Source organism: Montipora foliosa, chromosome 3 (assembly GCF_036669935.1).
Source record: "Montipora foliosa isolate CH-2021 chromosome 3, ASM3666993v2, whole genome shotgun sequence".
Classification (NCBI taxonomy): Eukaryota; Metazoa; Cnidaria; class Anthozoa; order Scleractinia; family Acroporidae; genus Montipora; species Montipora foliosa.
In genome coordinates, this window is record NC_090871.1 from 67,975,015 (window position 1) to 67,987,514 (window position 12,500).

The window sequence follows — 12,500 nt, forward strand, 5'->3', positions numbered from 1 at the left end:
GGAGGAAAACCGGAGTACCCGGAGAAAAACCCTCGAGTCAGGTTGAGATCGACTGAAACTCAGCCCACATGCTGGCCGAGGCCAGAATTGAACCCCGGCTCGCAGTGGTGGGAGGCCCGATAGATAACCACTAAGCCACCCTGACTCCCCCTGGATGGGATGCTAGTCCATCGCATGGTTACCCCCAGCATTTTCGCCGGTACCCATTTATAACCTGGGTTGAGAGAGGCACCGTGAGAGCAAAGTTTCTTGCCCAAGAACACAACACAATGTCCCCGACCAGGACCCAAACCCGGACCACTCGATCCGGAGTCGAGCACTCTAACCATGAGGCCACCGCACCTCCCATTGAACAAAGATTTTGCTAAAAAAAAAAAAATACGGAAACGCCTTTACTCCGTTCCATCTGAACCGTAAGTCCGACCAGGATAGTGGCTATACCTGTAGTCTCTTGTTTGATAATTGAGTGCTTGGTGAGTAATAGGTAATATTTAATTAAATTAGTAATATTAATAGGTAAGTAAACTTAAACATTTTCATCAAAGAAAAACAAATTTGCCTACATGAACGTTCATGCGGCTAGTTATTAAGAAATACTTTAACTGTACAACGTCACAACTTCCCCGAAAAACCGGCTGGACATGACATGATTTACGTCTTGACAGTCATTGAATACTCTTGATGTGCTGACGACGGATTTGTTTATTAGATCTTTGATCATGTATAAGACTCACGAGTACATTAAGTTTAAGTCAAAACGAAGTGAGGTTAAAATACCAAAGGGGTTCGAGGTAAATCCCAACCAAGCAGCTACACTGACTCTGGAAAACACAAGAAGACAGATTAATGTCAGGAGTGGATGCAAGTATTTGTCCTGTTAGGGTCAAACTCTTTTCAAATGGAGTTTTGAAAACAGTGGAGAACCCAATACCCTCGAATGAAAGATGACGTGATGGGCGACAAATGATGTCATCTTTAATTAAATGGTTGACGATTTAAAAAAGTTTAAGGTTTAAAGGTATTACTTAGTTCTTTTAACCAACCAAACATGCATTTTACTAAGTTACCGATTAAATAAAACAACAGACCAGATAGCAGCATCTCAAGACACACGACACTGATTTACTTCCGTTAAATGATTAATCGAAACTTTGGCAATATAGTTATGTATTCAAGTGAAGCTATGATCTTCGCAGTTATGAGGGCAATTTTTGCAATTGCGTAGAGAAGTCTGAAAAATTCAGGACTTCAACGGGGTTTGAACCCGTGACCTCGCGATTCCGGTGCGACGCTCTAACCAACTGAGCTATGAAGCCACTGAACCCATTAGAACCCACAAATGACCAGCTCCCAACGTCAGTGGCTTCATAGCTCAGTTGGTTAGAGCGTCGCACCGGAATCGCGAGGTCGCGGGTTCAAACCCCGTTGAAGTCCTGAATTTTTCAGACTTCTCTACGCAATTGCAAAAATTGCCCTCATAACTGCGAAGATCATAGCTTCACTTGATTTCATATCCGCAGTTCATATATGATTCATTTCATATATACCTTTTCATCATTGATTCATTCCTCACGGGACCATTAGAACCCACAAATGACCAGCTCCCAACGTCAGTGGCTTCATAGCTCAGTTGGTTAGAGCGTCGCACCGGAATCGCGAGGTCACGGGTTCAAACCCCGTTGAAGTACTGAATTTTTCAGACTTCTCTACGCAATTGCAAAAATTGCCCTCATAACTGCGAAGATCATAGCTTCACTGGATTTCATATCCGCAGTTCATATATGATTCATTTCATATATACCTTTTCATCATAGTTATGTATAACATCCATTGCTGCTCTGTATATGATTTTCTTATGCTTATTTATTCTCTGTCGAATATTCCTGCATTTAACCAAGATTACAGACGATAAACTAGATGAAAACTGGGTGAACTATAAACACACTTCAGATGATCTTTTAAGAATCCTCTTGCACATTTTCATTACACACTGAGACAACACATATCAGGGGAGATGCGAACAATACGGATCACGGCACGAGCTCAGCCGGCTAAATCATGAGGTCAAGGAAAGCAAACAGTATCTGAAGCTACTTTATATACTCTCAATATTTCTCCTTTCCTATTTAAACCTCGTAAGACAGCATTATCAAAGAACAAAAACTGAACTTACATCAACAGGCGTTGCACGTCTTCTTGCAATAAAACGTCTTTAGCATATTTGTAAAGTATTTCACCTCACATAATTGGCTGCCCCATGTACCGCAGTAATCGTGGGTGTCCATACATCCCACTGCTAAAAGCAAAAGCGAAAAAGCCGCATAATAACAGCTCAAACCTACAGAATTTTAAGTTATAATTACAGCAAAACACCGCCAAAAAAATATATTTCCGGGATATAAACGAAAGTTTTCGAAGTCGAAATTGAGATAATGAGCTTACCTGGCTGCAGTGGTCGTGATGTCATCTTGCATTTGATCCAATCAACATAATTGTTTATACGAACAAACACAGAGTAAGTAGGCCCTCCTCTGCAATTATTATCACCCCAGCTGACTGTTCCTCTCAGTGTCCAGCGGCCTGTTTTCATGTTTTGACAGACGAGTGGACCTCCACTGTCACCATGGCAGCCGGAAATCGTACTGCTACCTCCGTAACCTGCGCAAATCATTAACCTGTCCACGACTTTTCCAAGCTTCTCGTTGGCTTTGGAGCAAATGGTAAAGTTTACTATGGGCATCTTAGCTTGCTTAAGAATTTGAGACTTGTTTCCCAGGAATGTCGTCTTACCCCAACCTTAGAAAAAGGGAAAGTCAACACATCCTCGTTAGTGTTTATCCATAAATACGAGGAAGTCATTGGTAATTTATCCGTACCAGGTGTTGTCACTCTAAAGGTGGAGAGGTTCACATCTCACCGATTAAAATAACTTTATAGAACCTCTGATTCATTTGGTGAAAAATAATGAGTTCAATTTATTCACCTGAAACAAAACACTTGCTTCCTGGTGGAACTCGGTCTTTGTGATTACCACTTGGTAAACAAGCCAATCCAACTCTGTCACTAAGTATCGCAGGATGGCGCAGTTTGATCAGTGCAATATCGTTGCCAAAACCATTTGTCATCGCTCTCTCGTGGATATGAATTTCGGAAACGGTGATGCTTTGTACTTGTCTCGAATCTCTTCGATCATGGACTCCTGAGAAAGGAAATTTTCCTTTGTAACCAATTAAATGCACACGACTGTTTCAGAGAAAATGAAGGTTTCTCAACTGACAGCGATGACACAGTACCTCTTCTTCCGAGGCTACTGAAACGTAGTTTGATGTTGGCTTAATCTTCCAGACAAAGGGACCACCCCACCCATTACATTATTCCTACTTTCAAATGGCAGAGAAACAGCTTGATAGGGGGCCGGAGCCAGATCTGAAATTTTAGTTAAATACAGTGAAACACTTTTGAGACCATAGTCCGTACTAACCACCCCCTCTCATAGCCCGCAAACATTATTTTACGGCCCTCGCAGCCTAGTATGCATGTTTCTTTTCATTTTCTTTTCAATTCCACCCAATCGCAGTGCCAATAGGGAAAAAAAAGGTTATTTTTGATGTTGAGTTAACCACGGAGGCTGGCAACAGAAGTGGATTACACTTCCCTTAAAAAAATGTTTTTTCGGATAAGGCTGAACGTTCTAATCTCCGTTTGCGATTCGCACCTGAATCGTTGGATGTATTTTAACATGAGTTCTTACGGTTCAATACAACTAGATCAACAATAAGGAGACCAGCAAACCTAACAAAGTACATACTAGTTTGCTGCGCTGTGGTATCGAAGAAACGGCAGGATAGAGGACAATCCCGTAAAAAAGCAAGCAAACTTACAATATAACCAGATGTACCCTTAAAATGTTCTTACCAAGTCTTATGATATACGATCCAGGAAAAGGAATCTGGAAGACACAATGGGCCGCTGTTACCACGTAGGAAGGCGTTACGAGAGTTCCTCCACATTTAAAGACAAATGGTCCAGTGGCTTCATATTTAACAAGAAGCTCTGCCTGCCATGGCCACGAATGCGGGACGGCTTCTTCTCCTCCAACGATTCTTAGCATTGGTCTCACACCACAAGGAAGTTTGTCGAGTAAAGGTTTCTCTGAAGGATACAGAAGCAAAGCAACGATCTCATAAATAGTCTCAAGCCCGATTTTATGTGACTAAGGCCCGTTTTAAACGTCGCATTTCACATGTGCCGAATCTATGCGAATAACAGAAAATTGGATTAGCATTGGCGTTAGATTCGGCAAATGTGAAATGCGACGTCTGAAGCGAGACTTAGACATTATAAGCGCAGAATTTCAGCGTTAAATGGTACGGGCCGGCCCTATAAGTTAGTGGCAGAAACAAAATTCTTTCAACGGACTTCCAGGTCACGCTTATTTTCCCTATCCAGAACTGAGAATACAATTGCAGACTTGAGAAACTGCCAGAGACTTGTTGCATTATTGGTCAACTTTTACGGACTAACGTAAAATACAGGGCGTTGAAAGGTGCTGATGAGCCTGGCGAACTCCTGCCGTAAAATATAGGAGAGACTAGAACACAAAAGAGGACATGCACCAGAGATACATGTAAGCGTTTGCAGGAATCATGTAAGTCCTGATTAAATATCTGTAACAACCCTTTTTTTTTAGCTTTGCCTTGCAACATGTAGCTTTAATGGAGACACCACAAGCAAGACTTTAGTCTCCACATATTTTATTTTTGGCAAGATATTATGCCAATTTGCTTGTTACAAAAACAAGTATTAAACATGAAAGCTCAGTATTAAGCTATTAATTTCTCATCTTTGAGAAGAGCAGTGGCATGCAGCCTCAAAATATTTTTGCAACTTTAAACAGCTGTTTAAATAACAAATATAACGGATGAAATAACCAAACAAATTTACGCTCAGTGACAATAATTGAAATTACTTACTTTAGATGTAATACTGATGTCAGTTTAACTTTAACTAAAGAGAAGGCCTAGGAAAATGTCTACTCTGAGCATTTCATGCAATTTTGTTCGATTTACATATTTAGTCGAGTTCTAGGGTTAGGGTTGATGGTGAACGGAAATATTTGATAATTTTGTTAAGCTTTTCGCAATACGTCCGATAATAATAATTATTTTACAGTTGGTTTTTTTTTTTTTTCGGATTTTGGAAAAGAAATAGGGCGACTTTTGATCAGTTGATATTCTGTGACTTAATTAGAATAAGCAATTTAATTTGTGTAAGGTTTCCTTTTTTTACGGCGACTTGAGGTCCCAGAGTAGGCCTATATGTTTACTCCCAGTTAAGAGAAACGTATTGGAATAAAAGTAATAAATACCTCTGACTCCTCCCGGAATATCACATTGTGTTTTTGATTTACAACAGCATTTCTTGTGACTGTCGTTGTACATCATTCCTTTTGGACACTGCGTCTTTGAGGTTTTGCCTTTGAGACATGTGACAAATCCATAACAAGTATCAGGATCTTTATAAGGGCCATCAACTTTTGCTTGACAATATCCTTCGTCTAAACATGTACCTGCAGATACTGTTTACACAAATTGCACATTATTAAGAGTCTCGATCTATCACAGAGTAGAGTTTCTATCCTCTGCTACAATTAGTGATATAATAATCGCCTCATTACATGAATTGTTTGCAATCGGTTTTTGGGTGGTCTTAACAATTGTAATCTTTCGCGGAACTTGATGAAAGATCCTGCATAGATTCATACAGTCATCCCCACGGCACTCATTTTTTTGGTAATGGTTTTGTTTACGACCGCCAATCAACTCATTCTTACTAATTAACACGCAGACGCCCTTGCGCGCACGTCAAATTGACGACAATGCAAATAAACGAAACGAAACTTATGGTTCACCGATTAAAACCAGGATGAAAATCCTGAAACGGTATAATTCGAAGACTCAATGTTCTTACACTCCTGTCTAGTGTTTTCATCAGGGTGTGATCCAAAGTTACAGGAAGAGTTTTCAAACGTTTTCTGATTAAGGATGCATGTATCTTAAATATAAAGAAAAACATCAACATGTGTACATCCAGGGACGTTTTTTTCCCTTTTAGAAAAACGACACGTCAAATAAGTTTGAACCTAACAAAAACTGAGTTGAAAGCATTTTAGATTGCAATCAAGCAAACGTACCCTTTCTGACGCACCCTATACTTTGCTGGTGTTGTCACCATATATTCGACATTTTTAGTAAAGGAGTCAGACAGGCTTTATAAATTGCTATCTATCAAAAACAGCCGTCTTTGGGGGAACTGAAATGAAGAAGTTTAAACGTCTTGGTGTTCATTATTAAAACTCGTTACTCTTCAATCAGGTTACCATAGTCAGATAGGTCTTAATTGTGTTTTCATTTAACAGGTCTAGGATATTCGAAGCTGTTTCATGTTATCGCAATTTAAACTTAAGTTTCTTCCTGTTGCAAATTACGATTTCACGCATTATTGTTTTTATAACTCATGCATGGTAACGATGGAACCTTTGCAAGCACACGAAGTCCTTGTTTGCAACCTCGCTCCCAGGGCTTTCGAGAGCCCTGGGACGGGCGCCCACTCTCGGCGGTGAAAAGCCCTGGGAACGAGGTTGCCTTGATGCTTACAATGGCGTGCGTAACTGTTGCATTGTAAACACCAAGACATTTCTGTTCTCTCTTTTACTGCAATTTTCATAATTCTACGGAATCTCATTATCAAGCGCCAATGGTCAAACTGAGTTTTGGCTTCCATCAATCAAACTTCCACCGCGAAGGTGAGCCTGAGAGTTGACCCGAAACTACGGGTGCCGAAATCAATTGCTGCGTGACAATCAGCATCTTTGGTTCCCCCGTGACATTCGTACATTCTAACTCGTTGCCGATGCAGAGCGATGGAATCTATACGAATCTTTTTACTGAAGAACTTCTAAAAAGATAAGCTATAGGTATTCAAGCTCTCAACCAAACAAAAATTCCAATTCACTTTCCGGAGGCAAAGTTGATCTTGCCGGCTATGTTCAGAAATTTGATTGACAAAAGCCGGAGCGCAACTTAGAAGTTGAGATTCCACAGAATTTTGAAAATTGCAACAAGCAACAAGAGGATCAATTTACCAGCAACAGAGCGTTTTATAACTGATCAGTGCTGTTTTGTGTCCGATCGCGTTCAAGGCTGCTATGAAATGCATTTACTTACATTTCCTTCTGTGTTTGATTTCGGAATTTGTTTGCAATTTTACCATTAATGGCAAAAGTATGATTGACATTTTTAACTTTTCTTTTTGTTTCAACACTATTTTTTTTAACATTAGCTCTAAGAGTAATAAAAATACTCATCTGGAGAGCTTATGCTGACTACACTGAAATACATTCAGAGACAGTGGGTAGTAGAACAGCGAAAAAAAAAAGAAATTATTTAAAACGGTTAGACGAAGAAATAGCTTGAAAAGATGGGACATATTGAAAAAAATTAATATTGACTTTAACATCGACATTGGGAACACCATTTAGAATGCACTCCATATTTTTTTATTTATTTATTTATTTTTTGACTATTAGTGAGGCAATGCCAACCAAGCTCCAAGCTCCAAGCTCCAAGCTCCAAGCTCCAAGCTCTAGCTCTAAGAGTAATAAAAATACTCATCTGGATAGCTTATGCTGACTACACTGAAATACATTCAGAGACAGTGGGTGGCAGAACAGCGAAAAAAAAGAAATTATTTAAAACGATTAAATAAATAGACCAAGAAATAGCTTGAAAAGATCGGACATCGGCATTGGGAACACCATTTAGAATCCACTCCCTTTTTTTTTTTTTTTTTACTATTAGTGGGGCAATGCCAACCATTTGCCTAATACCAGTGAAGCGGAGGTAACAGCTTTTCCGGACAGTCCAAGAAGTAATGCTTATTGTCTTCAAGAGGTGCATAGCAAAGAGTGCAAGCGGGCGAATAATGACAATTTCTTTTAAACAGATGGAAGTTTAAATCGCTTAAATGAAGTCTTAAACCAGTGTGGTTAACCGTGACGCTCTACGATTACCAAAGTAAAACATGAATGTGGTTTCGAGATGAATTAAGAGAGTAGTTCGAGAACGCGATGCGCCTGTAACGAAAGGCTATTCCACAAATGAGATCTTGAAAACAAGAATGGTTTCCTTTACCTGTCAGTCTGAGCGGAGGGTAAGAAGAGGTTATTAGAGGAACGAAGACTGTAACAAGATCTTACCGAAACGTAATCAGGGCAAAGATCGGTCTAATAAGGTGAAGATAGCTTTGAGACCATCCTATATATAAGAGTAACTTTACCATTTTTTCTTCTTTCACTGAGTTCTGACATTTTGAAGAGTTAATTACTTAATAGAGGGCGGCAAGATAAATTTCATTAATTAATCACTGGCACGGACTAACGTTCTAGCTCAAGCAGGTCTTCTTGTGTTTAAACTTAAAAGTTTCTTTGCTGGCAAGCTGAAGGAATTCATTATGACATAATTAACAAAAATACGTTTAGGGTGGCTTTCAAGAAAACACAGTTGTCCTTACCTTCGAAACTGTTCAAAATGAACAAAGCGCTTGCCGTTAACATTGAAAACGGCTGGTGAAGGACCATGATTTTTATAACTGATCAGTGTTGTTTTGTATCTGATCGCGTTCCAGGCTGCTATGAACTGCATTTACTCACATTTCCTTCTGTGTTTAGTTTTGGCATTTGTTTGCAATTTTAAAGTTAATGGCAAAAGAATGATTGACATTTTGAAGATCTAGAGTTAATAACTTAATGGAGGGAAGCAAGATAAATTTTATTAATTTACTACGGACTAAAGTTCTTGCTCAAGCAGGTCTTGTGTTCAATTAAACCTTCTTTGCTTGCAAGCTGACGAAAGATAATAAATGATCTCGCGTGAAGCCAGTTTGGGTGACCCACTGAATATGGCTTTGCAGTTAACAAGGTTTAACATTGTAAGACTCTTTTATCCAATACCCCTATATAAAATGGAAAAGGCAGTGAATCACTAAGCGATGTTATGAATTTCAGGAATCATACAGGCCTTTTTTTGGAAAAACGTGGTTATGTTATGCTGTACTTTGTAATATATGTGATGTGGCTAAATAAACTGAACTGAACTGAACTGAACAAGGCTGAGAAAATCGCTGTCTTGAGAAACATGATATATAGACTCAAGCTGAGCTTATCATATATAGATCTGCCATACTACGTCAATGAATGATTTGCCAGTAATCAGAGAGACCTACGTTATGTGCAAAGGATTCTGGGATCACCAGTAGCAAAACGTTGCAAGTCGCTAGAAAGAAATGTAAGACAGAAAACTGTTTCTTCGTCAAAAGCAGTCATGTTGGACAAAGAATAATGCACTTGCGTCGTGATTTTGGGAGACCCGGAAGTGACTAAAGTTTTGGCGAGAAAACTGTAAGCTTTACGGTGTGATTAGTGCGATAAAATCTTTTGATTGATCAACACAATGGGCCAGTGCTGCGACCACATCTGATAAGTCATTGCAGGTAGGGCAAACTGGTTTGTTGCAGTTACACGATTGTACTACGATAATGGACTTGACCAGATCACTGACGTTCTCCGCAGGAAAACCTTTGCAGTGTTCTTTAGGCCTCAAGTGTCTTCCTGCTTAACTGTTTCTAGTACTCCTGGGAACCTGTGTTGCTAATCTTCCACGTCCTCTACACGCAAAATCAGCAGATGAAGTTCTCGATGCTGTAAGGAACTATTGCTATTACTATGGATACCCGAAAGAAATCCTTACAGACAATGGAGGTAAATTTTGCAATGCGAAACTCAAATCATTTTGCGAGGAAAATCAAATCAAGCTGTCCCATGGAGCGGCAAGAACTGCAACCACACAAGGTCTTGTGGAAAGAAGCAACAAAAAAATGGAAAGAAAATATGAGGTCAATAATTCTGGGGTCAAAAACCAAGAACATTGAAAGACGGTGCGAGTATACAATGCAGGCTTCATGTACTACGAACATCATTCTCCTCAGGGCAATAAATACAACACCATATCAAGCGGTTTTCGGAATAATGGCCCACCGTGAGAACCACCAGAACACTGATGAAGGCATTAAATGTCAAGGGGAAGCCACTGAGCTAGCTTCTGGTTAAAACACTTTAGACAATGATCAGTGAAACTGTTGAAAGAGCAGCCAAATACCAGAAGATACGTGAAGAACAGGGTCAATACAATGAAGAAATGGTAGAACAAACCAGACAAGCAAGGAAGTGCACCTTTGAAGATCGATGACATGGTTGCAATCAAAAAAAATAAACAGGGTGGACAAAACGTGTCCTGTACACCTAAGAACTAAGGTTCTACCCTTTGGTAAAGGAGTGAGCTCAAATGTTTCATTGTCCCATAATGCATCTAGCTCTTCATTCATGGCTTCTCTCCACTTACCGGACTCTGGAAATGCGATAGCATCTTGGCAGGACTTTGGAACATTACTTACTCTGTAACAGAAATCAACTGTGCAATTTGCAGCATCATCAACTGCATTGTCAAGTTCCTCACCAGTTACATAGTCATCAAGATACCTTGGTCTAGCACGATCTCTACTGGGATAACGCCTTGTAATTTCCTGCCCATTTTCAGGTTTTGGCGTTTCAGGTTCCGCCGCTTTAACAGAGTCAGGTAGCAAGTTCACATTTTCATCAAAACTGTCAAACTTCTCAGTGAACTTGACGCATCGGATTTTCTTGACATTGTTTTGATCAGGGTAATAAACAAGAAATGCAGGACTAGACCTGTCATAACCAATGAAAATACCTTTCTCATCCCTAGGGTCTAATTTGGTTTTGTTTTGAACATAAGCATTGCACACAGTACCAAATGCATGCATGTCAGACAAATTGGGTTTGATACCTGTCAAGTACTCATAGGGAGTTTTACCTGTTCTGGGGTTGTAACATCTGTTCTGTATATAAGCTGATGTCATGACAGCACATGTCCACAGCAGCTTGGGTAATTCTGCATCAAATAGCAGGCATCTAGCCATATCAAAAAGGGATCTCCAGGCTCTTTCAGCTGTTCCATTTTGATGGGATGAGTAGGGAGCTGAAAGTTCATGCTTAAGGTGGTTTTCAACAGAAGGGATTTGAATTCTTCACTAATGTTTTCACCCCCATTGTAGGATCGCAATCGTTTCACTGTACCATACGGTGCAGTATCAGCCAAGAATTGCTGAGTTGTCCTAACAGCATCACATACTGCTAGAGCACCTGAATAGTCATCTACAAATACCATTGCATACTTGTGACCATCTTTTGATTCTGGAGTAATAGGACCCGCTAGGTCACTGTGGACTAACTGTAGGGGTGAAGATGCACGACAGTCTGGCTCCCTATTTCGATATTGGGACATTTTCCCGAGCACACAAGTGTCACATTCAAGCTTACACTTTGTGGTAATTTTGATCCCCTCAACTACATTTTCTAATTTGAACACATCATTCATATTGCAGTGCCCCAGTATTTTGTGCCATACTTCAGCACTGTAAGCTCCACCACTGGGATTTGTACAGTTGAGATAATACAGCTTACCATATTAGTGTATGGAAAATTTCGCACCATCTGGGGCACTCAACTCCGAGGAATTTGGTGTCAGATTTACGGCACCTCCCTTACTGAATTGCTATATGCTCTGCCCCTTATAGCTAGGTATGTACAAAGCATCTTCAAGAAAAACTTCATGGGGGAACCCCTCTCAATTATGTAGAAGAACTTTTGCTCTGCCCTTGGCAGATACAATACCGCATGCTCTACTACCATCCGCTAATTCTATGTAATGGTTCACGGGTTTAAACTTGTCATCAAAATTCAAAAACTTAGCCTTGTCATTAAGAATGTGAGCAGTAGCTCCAGTGTCAACTAACAAAGAGTTATCTCTAATGGTATGAAAATTGTCCACAGTCACTTTGAACGCAAACGAATCGTCCTTGTTATCATCACTCACAGTTTTTGCAGTGTCTTTCATGCGACATACTTCCGTATTGTGAGTCTTCGATCTGCAGTGGCTGCACATCGGTTGTTTTCTTTCTTAGGATTCTTCTTGTCTTTAGAACGGCACTCTGGCGACTTATGTCCAAGCTGGCCACAGGAATAGCATGTCACGGTGGGTTTTGGTGGTGAGTTCTTCTTTTTACAGTTCATGACGCTTTCTTCGCCAGTTTGTGATGGGGTACGTGATTTCTGTCTCTTCGTAGCTCCTCGGTGCGATCTTGAACTCTCGGAACTTCATCTTGTCTTCTTTTTCGTCGCGCTGCGAAACAATGGCTGAAAACGTTTTATATTCCTCAAGTAAGCCTTTTAACACCATAGCAATCAAAAGGCTGTCACTGACTATCTCGTCGGCCGATTTCAGTGATGCAGCTGCAGTTTCGGCCCGTATATACATAATCCGTAATACTGTCAGCATGGCCTTTTTGCAGTGAAGTAAGTTCGG

General features: G+C 40.1%; 1 protein-coding gene across 2 annotated transcripts; it reads right to left on the minus strand.

Annotated features, from left to right (window-relative positions):
• Window positions 1-684: 684 nt before the first annotated feature.
• Window positions 685-8,722, minus strand: LOC137996083 (chymotrypsin-like elastase family member 2A). 2 transcript variants are annotated; one of them, XM_068841520.1, is made up of 7 exons: window positions 8,572-8,722; window positions 5,369-5,578; window positions 3,916-4,152; window positions 2,984-3,199; window positions 2,443-2,796; window positions 2,174-2,293; window positions 685-821 (listed from the first exon to the last, which is right to left on the minus strand). In XM_068841520.1, exons 1-6 carry the CDS (start codon window positions 8,636-8,638, stop codon window positions 2,175-2,177), a joined length of 1,203 nt encoding a protein of 400 aa, XP_068697621.1. In that variant the 5' UTR covers window positions 8,639-8,722; the 3' UTR covers window positions 685-821; window position 2,174. The 2 variants fall into 2 exon arrangements, with proteins under 2 accessions (XP_068697621.1, XP_068697620.1); XM_068841519.1 differs by having other exon boundaries at window positions 2,174-2,296; window positions 8,572-8,706.
• Between the last annotated feature and the right edge of the window lie 3,778 nt (window positions 8,723-12,500).